This window comes from Leptopilina boulardi, unplaced genomic scaffold (genome assembly GCF_019393585.1).
Source record: "Leptopilina boulardi isolate dan_hultmark-lab unplaced genomic scaffold, ZJU_Lbou_2.1 LbouV2_98, whole genome shotgun sequence".
In the NCBI taxonomy this organism is placed as follows: domain Eukaryota; kingdom Metazoa; phylum Arthropoda; class Insecta; order Hymenoptera; family Figitidae; genus Leptopilina; species Leptopilina boulardi.
Genome location: NW_026138047.1, coordinates 256,610 through 274,912, shown reverse-complemented (window position 1 = coordinate 274,912; position 18,303 = coordinate 256,610). Strand labels below are relative to the sequence as shown.

Genomic DNA, 18,303 nt, shown 5'->3' with positions numbered 1-18,303 from the left:
AATAATTAGAAATGATTCGAATGAACTGGCGGTAGTAGAACCTCCTACAGTAGGAAATGCCCGTCTTTCAGCAACTAACTCAGTTGGTTCGCGAGAAACTCCTCCGAAAAGTTCAACTAGCAATCGAACACGCATTTACAAGAAAGATGAAAGATTTGCCGAAACAAAAAATTTCACATCAAAAATAGCAAATACCGGGGAACAAGATTTAAATTGAAGAAGCGATTATTACACAGCAAAGTTGAAGTTATTAGAACGACAAGTCGCTGCGTATGAGACAATTGCAAATATTTGCTCAAATGCCTTCGTAATATTAGAGAAATTTGCTACTGCATGGCTGCCTTCTAATATGGAAGTACAACACGATGACGAAGACTTAATATTTAAGGACATTGAGGGCTTCGATTAGTAAGTTATGAATTATTTATAGGTAGGTAAAATTCCAAATATATATCATCAAATTTTGGTGTGCGTTAATTGAATAGAATTTCATTAAACTAAAAAAGTATGTTGAGTATATTATAGTTTCATTTATGACATACTTTGAACCAAATAGAAATTATAATACATATTATATCTTAATATTAACATTAAACCAAATACTTCATATTGTTTTGTATTGTTTTGTTATAAAGATTACTCTAATTCTAAAAAATGTTAGTATACTTGATATTGATGTAGGGTATGTGCCTCAGAAGTGTTAATTAGTAAAATAATTTTTTTTTTAAATATTAATTACAATGAAAGTTTACGTTGAAGTACATGTGATATGTGATTGAAAATGTATGTTGCCGAAATTTGTAAAGAACATAACATTTACAACAAGAAAACGAGCTGTGAATTCGTTACGATTGTTTCAAAACGTGATGTGTATTCGTTAAGTTGTTTAAGTTATATTAGTTAAAAAGACTACATTATTATAAATTAAAGATTGAGCTGAAGAACGTAACGTTAATTGTTTAACGGTTACAAAAACCAATTTATTAAAGTTTGTTCAAAATTTAATCATTACCAATCGAAAGAGCATAAAAAAATGTGTCAGAATCCATGAGTTTGATTCCAAATTTGATGTCGGAAAGATATGAAAAATCAAAATATTGAAGAAGTTATGGCTTCTCAAACGTTAACGATCGCGTTATCGGGTGCTTATTAAAGTTTGTTCAAAATTTAATCATTACCAATCGAAAGAGCATAAAAAAATGTGTCAGAATCCATGAGTTTTATTCCAAATATGATGTCGGAAAGATATGAAAAATCAAAATTAATTTAACCTTTCTTAAATGTTAACGATCGCGTTATCGGGCGCTTATTAAAATTTGTTAATTTTTTATCATTACCAATCGAAAGAGCATAAAAAAATGTGTAAGAATCCACTTTAATAAATTGGTTTTTGTAACCGTTAAACAATTAACGTTACGTTGTTCAGCTCAATAATTAAAGTTTGCCTTTTCAGAAGGTATTAAATAAGAAACTTGGAAATCTAACTACAATTATGTACAACATATATTTATGTTATTAATTACAATTAAATTATAATCAAATTTTTGTGCTTTTAACAAAGACTATATTTTGTTGATATGACTTCAGAAATTTATAATAAAAAATAATGAGCTGTATATTGTAACCTAGTTTATTACACAAGTTGTCACCTATTTTTTTTTTATAAACTTAATGTAAAAATATTAATTAAAGTGACGTTCAATCAACCTTCTTCGAAAAGCACGACCTCTTGCAAGGTCAATATTTGTGTGTAATCGTCTGGCATCGGCGTATATTGCTCTCAATTCGTGATCTGTTGGAGGATACATTCCCAAATCTCCAATTTCTACATCTTCACCTTCTAAAGGTGGTATGTTATGATGAATGCACATGTTGTGAAGTACTGTACAGGTATTAATAATTCTTGAAGCCACGGTTGGAGAGTAATGCAGTACTCTATGTTTCAATAAACATCGAAATCGAGTTTTTAACACTCCGTTACATTGTTCTATAATAGAGCGGATAGTTTTAAATCTATTGTTAAATCTACTTTCAGGAGTATTTGGTTCAACATGGTTGATTGGGGTCAAAAACCAAGGTCTTAATGAGTAACCAGAATCACCTAATGGAATGGAAAAGAAATATAATTTATGTTACATAAAATATTATACGAAACACATACCTATTACAAAGTAAGTATGCCCCTGTTCATGCAACTGCTGCAAAAGTGGTAAAACATTGCTATTTTGCCATATAAAAGAGTCATGGGTACTTCCTGGATATCGGGCATTTACGTGCAATATTCTCATGTTGCTATCGCAGATCTAAATTAACAAAAATTATTATTAGATAATATAAGTTATGTAAATATTTCGTAATTATAATTATGTTCAATTCATTTTACCAATTGAGTATTGATCGAATGGTAATTTTTCCTGTTGACGTAATCATTTTCGGGATATAGAGCATTAGCAATATTTGGTGGATAAATAGCCACGTGTGTTCCATCCACACATCCCACAATTCCTGGGAACCCGTATTTTTCATAAAACCTGAAACATAAAAATTACTCCAAATTTTATATACATTTTTTTTTTGCAAAATGTCACTCGAAATTTTTTATTATTCTTATAACAATCTTACCCTCCTCGAACAGTGTTTAATTCATCGAAATTTCGCGGAAAGTGAATCCATTCCTGGAAAATATCTCTTGTATTGAAAAATTGCGTAACATCGTTTATGCATCTGCTGGCAGAGGGTTGAGAAATATTTGAAAAAATGCTTTTCCCTATATCCATTTGATAACTGCCCGAAGCAAAGAACCGCAATGCTGTTAAAACCTATTTAAAATTGTAAAATCCCAAAATTTTTGCTTTATATTCATATCTTATATTATGGAAAAGTATTACTTCATTAATTACTGGATTACTAATTTATGTACAGATTATGCAATTGTAATAAACATACAATTTTTTACAATCAACATTGACTTATAATGAAAGGTCCTTTAATATTACTTTTGTAGAAACATCAATTGCTGAAACTCTTCTTTGTGGTACAAAATTTTCCATTCCATCAATTATATTGTCCACCATTTCTTTATTAAGACGATAAATTTGAACAAATTGATGATCGGGTAATTCAAAAGGATCCAATGGACGACGAAATTCTTGTCGTGCGAATTCTGCATCTCGTTCAACATCCCTAAGAAAATCCGCAACAAGAACATTGGCAAATGGCCGTATTCCTAAATTCATCCTGTATGATATAAGAAATATTTATTAATAGCATCATCATTACTATTAATATTATTAATATTACTATTATTATTATTATTCTCATTGTTATTATTAATTATTATTATTATTACTATTATTATTAATATTATTATTATAATAACTATTATTATAATTATTATTACTGTTATTATTATTGAAAATCTGTAATTAATTTCACATACAATACGCATAAACGAAAGAAAAATTAATAAATGTAAATATCATTTCATTTATTGATAAAGATAATTAATGAAAAATTTATTTCAAATTTTTAATTTTAATAACTTTTTAATTATTACTTCACATTCCTTTTACCTTTATTTAAGTTTTTTGTGGTTATGTAGGTTTAAATTTTTTTTTATCTACTATCGGATCAAATATAAACGTCCACGTCAAACTTACCTTATATTTAGAAATTAAATGAAATTTAACTTATAATTATTTACACTTCTTACACTTATAACAATTCGAAACTTTGAATCACTTATAATAAGTGTACGTAATATTATTAAAGAATACTACTGCGCATGAGCAGTACCAAACTTCGAACACGAAACTGTTGCTTCGAGTGGTTAAGACCACTCGTTGCATTTCAATCGAATCGTTTCGTCTACGAACGCCTAGTGAACAGTTCGAGAATACAGTTTTCGACAAAGTCCTTCGAAAGTCTTCGATTCGTGCACGGAACTAATTTCGAGAATAGCACCCCTGATCTACTTCTCAAATTTCATGCTTCTACCCAACGCTGCTCATTCTGACAGTGATTATATATATATATATGTAGTCAATTTAAAATTTTGTTTATTTATGAACTGCTGTCAAAAAGATTGAAATTATATACAAGCGTATAAAAAAATATTAATTTCACATTAAAACTTTACAAAAGTACTGATTGCACTTGACAAATAATAAATAATAATTCGAACAATAATTGATGATATACAAAAATTAAAGCGCAGTACACTAATAATAGAAGTAAGTTAATAAACAAAAAATTACATTAAATTCTATTACTGCATTTTTTGACACACTCTCAAAATTAAGCAATTACTTGCATGTTATTCTGAAAAATTAATGAAATACTATCTCCATGTAAAATTCGAGGTTCATAGGAATAATAAGAATATTATTATAATTCCATAATTGTATTTTGTTTCATAGGTTAAATTATTAGTATTGCTTCAGATTATTGAAGGAACTTTGTAAATAGAATTAAAAAAAAATTATTTCTTTTTCTTAAAATTATTTCCGATTGTTTCACTATTGTTATGTAGACCTTCAATTCATAAAATTTTTAAAGATGGTTTAAACAAATTTTCCTCTTCGTATACAAATGTTCGTACGTATCTACATTCGTGCGTGAATATCTTTTTGTGAACCCGATAACCCTATAAGGTTTTAACTGATTTCAGAAGAAAAAAAATAAATAAAAATATATTTATCATATAATTATTTCAAAATATACACAAGAATTTCCAAAAATCTTTACAAGTTTTTTTACTTTCAACAAAAAATTCATTTTTTGAAGTTTTTATGTTGATAAGAAAAAAAAATCTACTCTCTTAATCTGAATCAGTGAAATTCTTACTGATTGAAACAGTATTTCACATTTTCACTGAAAAATCAGTTATTATTATGATTTTTACTCGTTGTCACTGGTAAAATCAGTAAAACATTACGACTAAAGTAAATCAGTAACATGAGTATAACAAATTTAACCAGTAGATTTTTTCACTGATTGAAACAGTGCAGAATAAATCACGCGCAGTATTCACCTTCCTTGAGGATAGCAATCCTATAACATAACCTAGAAAACAAAATACAGTTTTTAATGCAAAGCAAAATATAATTAAAATTAATTTTAAACAATTTTAAAATACCTAATTATACATCTTTTTGGAAAAATTATTTAAGTCCAAATCTTTCATCAAATTAAAATTATTTAACATTTTGATGTTTGCCTTCAGAAACAAAAATTTACCAATTTTTATCCAATTTGTATAAACAACAGATTATTTTAATCAGTGAAACCGTTTCTACACTTGCAATAATTTATTTATTAAATTTAACTTTTTAACAATATTAAAATCATTATAAAATATACAATATAGCTTATATATAAGCTATATTGTATATAAGTTTTGTATATATTGTATATAAGCTATATTGTTTATAATAAATTTAAATAAAAATTTATTTTTTGTTTGAATTGAAAATAAAAATCAAAATGTTTAATTTTATTAAATTGAAACGAAAACAAACTTTAAAAACAAGAAAAAATTAGCTTTAAAATATTAAATTATTATTTAACAATAAATATTAATTCAATTTTTTTACGAAACGTGTACAGTAATATAGATCTTTTAAAATTGTTTGAAATTAATTTTTATTAAATTTTTGTTTACGTTAAGAACGATTTTTAGTTTATAGATTATGTTTGGTTAAGATTACCACTTTTAAAAACTAATATTTATAATATTTAATAAGTAAATTAAGTCTGTAGTCTACTAACTTATTTAGTTAAATTTAAAAATCTAATAGGCCAGAATAAATAAACTTGTAACTTCTTTAAAAATTTTGTCCTTTCAAAATATTTTTGCCTTATAAAGAAGCAGTTTGGCAGTCTATATAAATGTAAATTGCTTAGTATCAACAATTTGCAAGAGACTTTTGTAGCCTCCATTGGTCGAGCGCGTCTAAGCGCAGTTCCCAATGGTTGTAGGCTCCATGTGAAATGGAAAAACTAAATGGTCCAGGTTTCGAATCCTGTGAATGAGCCCCTCAGTCATAATTAGCAAATGATGTCCGAAATATGTCAAAAATAACTTTTTTTATTTAATCTACATTGTTTTTATTGTACCAGAATAAAATATAAACTTTCCAGAATTTTATATATCAATTTTAAATGTAATATTTAATTATCAATTACTTTTTTCAACTGATTGAAACAGCAGTTTGCTCCTTTACTGAATAAATCATTAGTTCGCCTGTACTGAATGAATCAGTAACTTTCCACTGAATGCCAGTGACTCGGTTTTGGTTTGTTCAATCAGTGAAATTTCACTGGAAACCAGTGAGATTCCACTGATTCAGATTAAGAGAGCTTATCTTAAAGTTTAAATTGTTCTAGAAATTGAAAGAATTATTCACAAATAAAGCAGAAAAATGAACTTTTTTATTAAATTTTTTTATTTGGAATTATGTTACTATAGAATAAATTTTAATTCTTTACATAAAAATAATCAAAAATCCTATTATTTAATACCTAAGTAAAAATTCATTTTTACAATCTTTGTTGTTTGAAATTCAATAATAATTAATAATTTAAGTAGGTAACTATTTAGAATTTAAGTAAAAAAATACTGATCGTTATTAATTGAATTTTTGAAACAAAAATGTAATTTAACTGGGTTAATTGATATTTACAGCTATGAACGTCGACGCAATTCAGGGTGAGCCACAGCCATATAATATTTCAGATGATGATGATGATAATGATAACGAAAGTGACGATTCTGAATATGAGAACGTGGAGGATAACAATGATGATCCTGAAAAAGAAATGATTGGAGAGTATCTTCTGTATTTAAGGAGTTCTACACGCGCTACCAATGATGATGTAGTGAACATTTTAGTCAAAATGCAAAACATAGTTCAATGGTATGTTGATCGCTGCCTAAATGAAGTGGAAACTAAGCTTCAAGAAAGTCGTGGAATTCGTTTAAGAAATTATATCGACGTTGATGAGATAAGTCGTAGTGTTAATTGCAGTGCAGGACTGAACACCATTCACAAACAGGACACATATTTTAAGAAAAAATTCAATGTTTTAGAACCTAAAAGAATTGAATTGGGTGAACGATTTGTTCCTTATGGTACAGCTACAGTAGATGGAAATCAGCCAATAAGAATTAAAAAAGATGAATTTTTTCACATCCCAATTACGGAAGTTCTTTCCAAGTGGTTGCAAAACGGTTCATATGGTAATGTTACACGCATACCAAGAAGACGTGAAGATGGAATAATAGAAAGCTACATGGATGGAGCACATATGCAAGAACATCCGTATAGAAACCAGAGACCAGATTGTAAATTAATTAAGCTATATTATGATGAAGTTGATATGTGTGATGCCGTCGGCAGCAAATCATCTTCTATAAATAAACTAGGACTTTTTTACTGGGTAGACGAAGATATTATTCCTGAGCATAAATCACAATTGAAGTTCATGAATTTGACTGGAATTGTATCAAATCCTCATTTAAAAAGATACGGATTGAATACAATTTTAAGTCACATTGTGAACGACGTTAAGAAATTGGAAAATGGAATTCTACTTCCGAATGGTCAGACAATTTATGGAACAGTTTCAGCTATATTTGGTGACAATCTTGCTGTATATCAATTATGCGGTTGCAGAGAATCATTCATTGCACGTCACCCTTGTCGAATATGTAAGGCAACATTGGATCAAGTAAGAGTAATGTGTGGAGAAGATCAGATCCTGCTTCGCTTACCAGAAGAACATGATCGTCAAGTCGACGAAATTGAAAATGCTATTGGACGCAGAAAAGATGAACTGAGAACAGAGTATGGCATTAATAGAAGAACCGTTTTGAATGAAATACAAGGATTTCATTCTTTACTATCAACTCCACCAGATTTAGTACATGATGATTGGTTGGGAATTTGACATTTTGATTATGGATATTCAGAGAAATCAGCAAAACCAACCCTCATTACTCAAAAGCATGTAATAGATATGAATGAAGGATTCAAGCAGACAGCAGCACAAATGGCACAATTGGTCACAATGTTGCCATTAATTGTATCGGATAAAGTTCCTGAAGGATTGCCAGCATTAGAAAATTATTTAAAAATGATTGAATATATTCTCATATCACATGCAGATAAAATAGATCACTCAATTTTAGGTTATTTGGATAGTTGCATCTCAGAATATTTAGAAACGTTTAAAGCAATATACGATGAGCCGTTAACTCCCAAACAGCACTTTTTGTTACATCGAGTACCCGCAATTCTGAGATATGGACCTTTAAATAATTATAAAACGATGAGGGCGGAAGCTTTTCATCAAGTTTCTAAACGAATTGCCCAATGTCTGCGTACTTATAAAAATCTCCTACTGACGTTAGCGAAGAAACATCAGTTACGTCTTGCTTACATATTGAAAGGAGATTTAGGAAGAGAGATGTCACATGGTCCTTTAAAATGGGTGCCTATCGATGCGATTGTCTATCAAGATTTGTTTCATAATGTGAGACGTTTACAAATAGCAAATTGGGTACAAATAAATGAGATAAAGTATGTCCCGTTAAAGTGCTTTTTAGTTACAGGCTACAGAGAAGATAATTTACCCGAGTTTGTAGCCTTGCATGCTATTGTTTGGAGAAATGAAAATCCAATTTTCGTTTGTCGCACAGTTAAAACTGTTCAACATAATACAATAGTTATGGCTTACAAAGTAAAAATTAATGAAGAATTTGTGACCTTAACTGTCAATGATTTGTTGGCATTTGATGTATTTCATGGACACCGTTGGAATAACAAATTATTTATTATTTTAAAAAAAGCTTTGGGAAATTTGCATTAATTTCTTGTAAAAGCATATTTACAAAATCAAAGAAAAATTGAATTGATAATAAATTTGATTTTGCTTTAACTAGCTGAATCAATTATAATATGGGCTTTATAATTTGTAAAATTTTATCTATGATACTACTTCTATAATATAAAATGCATCTTGCTTTCGTTAGCTGAATGTATCTAGCTATCTAGATCAATTGAAGTCTTGTTTTAACTAATTATACAATTCTTTGTTTCTTCAATTTTTCTTTAAGTTTTGATCTTGATCAGTAATATCCGTTTTGTGAAACAACGTGACAGTTTTGAACGAATTAATTTTTTATATAGCGTAAAACCCTCGCTTCAAACAATGTTTAAGAAATTGAAGACTTGTTTCACATTAAAAGTGTAGGTCAGACTTTGTTATGCGTACTTACAGCACGGTAATAGTATTTATAGTGGTTTGGTACCTAACTGTTAGGGGCAAACCATTTACATGCCTGTGAGTACTCGTCATGTGTGAATGGCTCATGTGAGATCTTCCTAATTTAAGGTTATACAATTAAAACGATAAAAGTAGTTATTAGTTATTATTGTTCACTTCTTAAAGTGTTTATTAAATCGTTCGAATTCCTTTATTAAGAATCGGCAGCTTCAGGTTTTTTACTTCTTTGAATTGCTTCAAGCATTCAATTTTGTTACATTTACTCTCAACTAATAACTTGTGAAATATATTTATATAAAAATCAACAGTATTGTTAAAATGAAAAGGTTTAATATTGCAATTGTAGTAAATCTAACGATAGAAATAGTATCTCAATGTATATTTCATTTGTTAATTAATTTGTAAACATTGTCAATTATTATTGTTTCAATTTTGAACATTTTTAAACTTAGTTTTACTCTGAATAATAATTTCTGGTTTTTTCCCCTTGAGGGTTTTTTTCCAAATCGTTTGTGTCATTCATTACCTCCTATGAAAAAAATTTCTGAGAAACAAATTATCTTTTCAGTTACGCACTTTGAAAAATGATATTGTATAAAAAAGTTTTTTTATTATTCATGATTAATATTTGTTTTATTATGGCAAATTTATTTTATTAAAAAAGAGTTCTTTTCAAAAAAATGTTATTTCCTAAAGTGTTTGATTATTCTGTTAGGATTCATTTCAACACATTAAAAGAAAATTTTTCTGATTTTTTAAACATCATATTTACTCTTACTCTGTTGAAATTCATGCACAGTATTTAAATTCAACTAACTTTATTATAAGATGCTTAAACATGTTTCATTTTAGTTTCAGAGTATTTGACAGTAAGTATATATTGTAATTGATGTCGAATTTTCCTATATACATATATCATGATTTTCTGATGCATAATACATTAAATTAAAATTTTTATTTTTATTACAAATCAATTTAAGTACTCTGAAAATGATGCCCAGCAAACGAAAACTAATTAACAGGAATAGAATTGAATTCACGAAGAGCTTTAGTGAATCCCGCTTAGCAACAATTACGAATTGAAGCTATGTTGCAATTCTCCTGAATTCGACAAGCCTTTTTTGAACTTCCAAACCTTCTATTCGTACCAGTTCAATTGGCAAATTTTCTAGGCTTTAATATTTTCCAATTGGTCAACACAAATTCAGTGCACAAATTTTACTGGTTTAATCCTTTTAAATCCGCCAGCACGAATTCAATGCACTTTCAATGCTTTGCTTTCAGAAACATCACCTATAAATCAATTGATTTTAAAAAGAGCAAATATAACCTTAAAAAACTTTTTTTGGGCATATTTTTTTTAATGTGCACAAATATATACTCACCTCTAAAGATAAACGTTTTAATTTCTCTCTTTTCTGACAATGTGGAAAGAAATATAAATCAAATATTGAAGGGCTTTGAATTTTGTTATAATACGTATACGCATACATACGATCACATCATTTTATTCTGCATTTTACGTAGAAAGTTTTAAAAATTTTATTTGTCCATCTCTGCTTTTTCGTCCACTTTCGCTCCCATTGCTTCCGAACTCTTGTTTATCTACAAATTTCTAACCAAACAAGAGTCACAATTTTAAAAGTGCCATACATAATATAGTGTTACAGTTGAATATGGAGTTATGGCACTATTAATATTACAATCTAATTTATATATATAATTACTTCGAGAAGGATTTTATTATTATATATTATTCGAGGATTTAATTACGTTTTGACGCTTTTGTACTTTGTTTTGAATGAAGTGAATTGCTTGTAAGTTTTTACCTCTTATAAATTTTACCTTCTACCTTATATTGTTTTTACCCACTAACCAACTCATTTTTACCCTCTACCCTTTTGAAATGTTACCACTCCTTTTTTCTGTGAAACACGAAAAAACAAGTAACAGACAAGGGACCCTCCCATTACGTCCCACCGATGTAACAGCAGCCAATCTTTACTAAAAATTTCGTAAAGATTTCCTTGAAATCTTGGGAATATTTAATTGAAAAGTTTAATGAAAATTGCATAAAGATTTAAATGTCCCACCAAAATAAATATTTGGCGTAAAAGTTGACTAAAAATTTAAATGAAATTTTCGGGAAATGTTCGTCGCGAAAATTGAGTAAAAATTTAAATGAAATTTTTATTAAATGTTTGTCGCAAAAATTGAGTAAAAGTTTCAATGAAATTTTCAGGAAATGTTCGTCGCGAAAATTGAGTAAAGATTTAAATGAAATTTTCAGGAAATGTTCGTGGCAAAAATTGAAATAGGTGTTGAAACCCCTAATAACAGGGTTTTTGGCTATTTTTGAAAAATTATATAGCGAAAACCTGACGTGGTACAAACTTTGCTGATATCAGAAATTAAAGGTTGGTTCATGCCCTTTCAAACGAGCCCTATTCGAAATTGATCGCACTCACTCTTAGAGCAGGGGATGTGTTTTTGTCTAAGGGTGCACGAAAAAAATGTAAACATAAAATAAAAATTCAGAATGGATAAAAATTCAATAAATCATGATAGTTAAGGGAATTTCGGGGTCGCTGATTACGAATCTGAAGTCAGATTTCAAAAATTCAAAATGGTGGATCCAATATGGCGGATGTCAAAATAAAAATTTGATCCAATTCACTTGAAAGTAGTCACTCGTGCGTTTTTGAGGTCGCTGATTACGAATTTCGAGTCAGATTTCAAAAATTTAATTGGTTTGATTTAATTTGACATGCAAGTTTAATAAAATTAAGAACATTATGCATTTTATTATTTGTAAAAAGTCGGAATAACTCAAAATGTAGTAATTTTCATTAATATTATAGTATTACTGTGGAAAAACAAAAGACGATCTTGACAAAATTTAAATTTTAAACCATCAAAACCTACAATAAGTAATGAAAAAAAATAATAATGCAGACCAAAGAAACTACCAGTAAATACTACTATTTACTCTATAGAGTGGTGATTCTCTTTACATCCTTTACTTCTACCGTCATTTCAGTACTACATTTTGAGTTATTCCGACTTTTTACAAATAATAAAATGCATAATTTTTTAATTTTATTAAACTTGCATGTCAAATTAAATCAAACCAATTAAATTTTTGAAATCTGACTCGAAATTAGTAATCAGCGACTCTAAAAACCCCGAGTGACCATTTTCAAGTGAATTGGGTCAAATTTTTGTTTTGACATCCGCCATTTTGAATTTTTGAAATCTGACTACAGATTCGTAATCAGCGACCACGAAAACCCCTTAACTATCATGATTTATTAAATTAATATCCACTCTGAATTTTTATGTTATGTTTACATTTTTTTCGTGCACCCGTAGAGAAAAAAACACCCCCTGCTCCAAGAGTGAGTGCAATCAATTTGGAATAGGGCTCGTTTGAAAGGGCATGAACCAACTTTTAATTTCTGATATCAACAAAGTTTGTACCGCGTCAGGTTTTCGCTGTATAATTTTTCAAAAATTGCCAAAAACTCTGTTTTTAGTTTTTTTTCGACCCCGGATTCGTGTTCAGCACAAAAAGTCCGTTCGGAAACTCTATGTCCCATGCTCTTTTTTGTGGCCTCTTTTATAGCAATATTTACAACAATTCTTCCATTTAAAAATTTTTAATTTTATTTTATTTGGTTCTTCAGTAGCTATTGCATGAATTCGGACTCTAATATTTTTAGGTTTCTCTTCTTCACTAAAGTAGTATACTCTATTTAATTCCTTTAATATCATAGATGCCGATGAATGTTCGGACTCTCTAATCGTTCTACTTTCGTCTCCTATTGCTGTGAATACGTTCCCATTCTTTGTAACTGTGGTAGTGCATTTAACTTGCCACATTTTGTTAAAAGCAGGGCCGGTCCCTGATACTACTGAGTACTTTGGTTTATCAATGTTGTATTCCGCAGTTAGCTCTTCTAATATCCCTTTAGGATAACAAATGTCAGCAATGTTTCCTTTAGAGAATTTAAAGCTTTCAATGATTTCAACTTTCAGTGGTGGTGTGAATAGGATTGTCTCCAACATCAAAAAATTATATTTTGTTAATTTGGGTTATTCGTAAGCAAGTTTTAACTTATCTACATGTTTTTGGAATCTTTGCCTATCTTCATTTATTAAAATTGCATTATTTTTGTCCAAAATATCGACAATTTCGTATGGACCATGGTAATGGGGGTCAAATTTTCTTTTAGGCCCTTCTTTTAACACGTTGGCTTTGTCGCCTATTTTTCCTCGGAACGGTTTGATTGTTTTATTATACCTTTCTTTGGATTTTAGTTTCGCTCCTATCAATTTTTTGGCTGCTAATGCCCTTATTTCATGTAGTATCCTGCTAATCCTAAAAATTGTTTCACATTTCTTGGTATTTTTGGCGTTGGAAAATTTGCTACAGCTTCAATTGTTTTTGGCTTAGGTTTTACTCTTTCATTACTAATTATGTGTCCTAAATAAGCAACGTCTTTGAATAAAAACTCACATTTTTCCGGTCGTAAAGATAAATTTGCATCCTTTAATCTTTGCAATAATCATCGAATCTTTTTACCATGTTCTTCCAAGTCTTGAGCAAAAATCACAATATCATCTAAGTAAACAAATAGTTCTACACCTTGTAAACCTAGTAATACTTCGTCCATTAATCTCTGGAATGTTGCTGGTGAGTTCTTTAGTCCCATGGGCATTCTGTTATATTCATAATGTCCACGCGTTGTGGAAAATGCCGTTTTCGACCTATCTTTTGGATCTAAATCAATTTGATGAAATCCGTTAGGTAAATCAAAAACTGAAAAGTATTGGGCATTGCCCAAATTTTCGACTATTGAAATAATGCTGGTTAGCGGATAAAAGTCGCCCACAGTCTTCTCATTTAAAGCCATTTTTTCTTTCCAGTTCCATCTATTTTCTTCGGTATTATTAGCAATGGTTAGTTATATGGAGAGTTCGAAGGTCCTATAGCACCTTCTGTTATCATTCTACCGATTACTTTATCAATTTCTTCTTTCTGCGATGGTGAAAATCTATATTGTTTAGTGTGTATTGGTATTTCATCAATAGTGTGTATTTTGTGTTGTACTAAATGTGTAGGTGTTAACTGTTCACCAGGTACATGAAAACTTTCTGGAAACTCATTTATGATTTCTATTACGTGTTGTTTTTCTTCGTCATTTAGGTGTTCTAGCCTTAAATTTTCAATTACAGCTGAAGCTCTATCTTCAGGAGGTATAAACTCGTCATCTGTTTCATATTCATCTGAATCTTCGCCCAGTAGTTTGTAGAATTCAAAGCGTATTAATTCTTGTGGAGGTATTTCAACTTCGATATCTTCCGATGTGGTGTTAATTGCAAAAATATGGCATGTTCCTTAGTTATTTGTTACTATTGCTTTGCCTATTAATAATCTATCTGTAGTTTTTACTAATGGCAGGTATCCTTGTTTTAAATTAGTATTTAAAACCTCAACAGGTATTATCTGTTTAGTTCTGTCTTTTAATATTAAATTTGGGGTTTCTATGATTTTATTATTAATTAATTTTTCTTTTGCTAGGGATGATTCTGTATCGGTAAATAATATTGGTTTTATAGGATTAGAAGCTGTTACAAGTGTATTGTGCCAGAAGGATATTTCTACCTATTCTTGTCGTAGATATTCCCTACCTAATATACCATCTGATTCTATAGGAAAATCGGAAGGTATGACTTGAAAGGTAATCAATTTGGAATCTATTTCTACTTTTACGGTTCCTAAAGTAGATGTCTTTATAGGAGTTATTCCAGTTATTTTTATTGCATCATCCTGTGTGACTTCTAAATCTGGTTGTAGTACACATAATTTAATTAAATTTACATCTGCTCCAGTATCTACTAATAAAAGTGCTGTTGTTTCCAAGAAACTAGGGGAATTTATTGATTACTGGGGATTCTCGATTATTTTTGGCGTGCAAGACTGTTCCATTTTTTTCAAAATTCTCACGCTAGTAGGACGCTTCTTTTGTTCCACACTCGTCGTCGCGTCCGTTCGTCAAGGGATGTTGGAGTTTAAATGATCCTTTTCAGAAGTTTTAGGAGATTGTGCACGAGGGGGCGTTCTATTTTCTTCGTATGGTTTATCATTGTGCATTTGTAGTGATGAAGAATGAGGAAAATAAGAGTAAGGATTGTAAGGAACATATGCATTTGGAGGATAATGATTTGGGTGTTGAAAATATGATTGTTGATGAATGGTAGATGGTTGGTATGGTTGATATGGATTTTTTAATATACCAAAAGGAATAGGTGATTGAGGATGATGTCTCATTGCTTCACTTGGATGAGCAAATCTTACTTTAGGACTAGGGCTTCGTTCTCTAAAACCACAATCACTTGCTTGAGAATTTCGTGAATAATGATACGCACTATACTCCGCTTTATGATACTGATGTCGGACTTCAAATTCCAATGCAAATTTTAATGCTTCTTCAATGGTTGTAGAATTTCTAGCTTCTAAAATACTAGACATACCATCTGGTAAAACTCGGGTGAACTCACTAACGCTATCATTTCGGCCCATACGAATTGTAGATATTTCTTGTAGATACCATGTATATAACTTGCGATGAGCAAATCTTTGTTTTAAATGTTGGATTAATTCGTCTATGGGATTAAAATTCTTACCTTGTATACTATCTCTAGCTACACCTTTTAATCTGGCAAGAATTGCCTTTAAATATTGTTGTTCACAATTAATAGGAATATTAGACTCACTATTTATTACAACTTCTATAAAATCTCTTACAGGAATGTTTTTACCATCATAAAAAGGAATATTCATTATGCCCTGTTGCAACGCAAAACACTCAGCCATTGATGTAATCATGGCATTATTCAAAGTCTTATCAATATTACCGTATAAGTTACTTGGTTGTGGTGTATCTGTAGCCATGATTATAAGTTTACTGAAAACGGCAGGAACGATTAAAATATTTCGTTAATTATATCAAATGAAAATGGTAACCCTAAAATTCCAGCAATATTAGAATTACTTTCACTATTAATAGTTTGGAATTCTAAAACTGTATAATTGATGCAAACTTTTGCCTCTCCGACAGTGTTGACTGTACTATCTCTTAGGGAATATTTAATTATGCGATCTATTCCTAAAAAGGGAATTAATTCACTTTCTTTAATTAAATTGATTGGTAAAGATGGATCAAGTATGAATAAACACTCGTGATCCTAAAAGAAATATGATTCCAAAAAATTTTTGGATATAATTGATTATATTTTTCAATAAAATGAAAGTATGAGTTCATAGGGGAATACGGAATACGGAACTATATTGCCGTATTGCTACTAGGGAGTTTAGTGTTATCGCACTCTTGTCTGTCTGACACAGCTCGTCTTGTACTACTTACGAACCAACGCACTTGGCGCTAGACAGTAGTGCGAGTTTATAAAATCAAACTGTCGCGCCTGTTTGCAACTGCAATCTCTTATGCTAGTATATTTGCCTGATATCTTTTCTCAAGGGGGCTTTATTTAAACTTAAATTTCTCCTAAATTTTGGGAATCTAAAATTTTTGTTTTTGTCCTATCGATTAGTTGTATTAAAAAGAATGATTCTATGAAATTTGAATTTTTGTTATGATCAATGTCGAAAACTATATTGATTAATATTGTATATTATATGTAGTTTTATGTAAAGTTATAATCGAAATTCACTAGGATCTGTGTTAAGAAAAGATAATCCAAGAACACCTGTCAATTCGGGTTGTTAATTATTAATTAAGGTGTAAAACTTGATAGGTTTATGCGCAATTATTATTGATACTGTTCCTGAGATGAATATTGGTCCTGGAGTCAATAATAGAGATTCGGATCTATTAATTGTTGTACCTGGAGCCAATTTATTCTCGTTAATCAGGTTAATATCTAAACAAGGATTAACTATAAAGAGTCCTCTATTTTCGTTTAAAGTTTGAGAAGATATGTGAATATTTGGGTAAATAACTAAATTAAATGAAATTTCGTTGTTGTATCTATTCATTAAGACTTCTATTTAGTACTGGAATTCTTCGGAAAGAGAAGTTTCGGATAAAAGTTATAATACGGCGTCTGATTCGGCCTTGGATAGAGATTTCAAGTCTCCAAATTGCTCTTTCATAAAAGACTGCTACTCTATTGAAATAATTTGTTTCATAAATTTGATCGAGAAATGGCGCACCACGAATTCCAATAATCTCTGTTTCACTTTGATAATCTATAGCTTCAAATCTTAGAGAGAAATCGCTAAATTCTATTAATGCACTACCACTTGTGCAAATTGCTCCTTGTCTTGCTGTTATTATGACGTTTTTATCGATACATACAAACGATGATATTGCTGATTCTTTTACCAAATTTATTGTTAATGTGTGATCAATAAGAAAATTACCTTTATGTGATTTGAAATAACCTGAGATTAGTTCAACGTAAGGATAATTATGTTAATTATATTCAAGAATTGAGAAGTAATTGTACATTTGCGATTACTAATCGAATTTTTAATGATAAACTGTCCACCAAACTATGGTGAAAAACATTACATATACAAGGAATGTAATAAAATAAACAAAATACATTAAGATTTTGATCATAAACTGTTTTATTTTAATTATTGTTTACGGATATTAACTGTTCTGTTTAATGTAATAGTAAATCGAAGAATGTAGAAAAATCTTGTTGATTTTGAAGAATTGTTATATTAAGATTATCGGTTTATCAACTCGCCTTTTTGCGTTTGTTCCTCCTCTATTTCTGGGTTTTCTGTCAATTTTTGGCTTATTTGGCATAATCTAATCTGACTGAAAATAACATTGTTTTTTTTTAATATTGATATTACAAATAAATCAAAAAATTGAGACTCCTTTTCAATTGTTTGTATAAATCAAGGGCTTAGACAGAATTCGCCGAACGGTGTAAAAAGTCGGGTACAAAGTCAAAATTCGCCGGACGGCGTTA

At 29.7% G+C, this 18,303-nt stretch overlaps 1 protein-coding gene and 1 pseudogene across 1 annotated transcript; both read right to left on the bottom strand.

Moving 5' to 3' along the window:
• Positions 1-1,682: 1,682 nt before the first annotated feature.
• Positions 1,683-2,218, bottom strand: LOC127290983 (putative nuclease HARBI1; annotated as a pseudogene).
• Position 2,219: 1 nt separating this feature from the next.
• Positions 2,220-3,236, bottom strand: LOC127290982 (putative nuclease HARBI1; the record flags this gene model as incomplete). Its single annotated transcript, XM_051319847.1, has 4 exons — positions 2,997-3,236; positions 2,623-2,819; positions 2,384-2,531; positions 2,220-2,303 (listed from the first exon to the last, which is right to left on the bottom strand). Coding segments are annotated over exons 1-4 (669 nt in total), but the record flags the coding sequence as incomplete, so codon positions are not given.
• Positions 3,237-18,303: the final 15,067 nt, after the last annotated feature.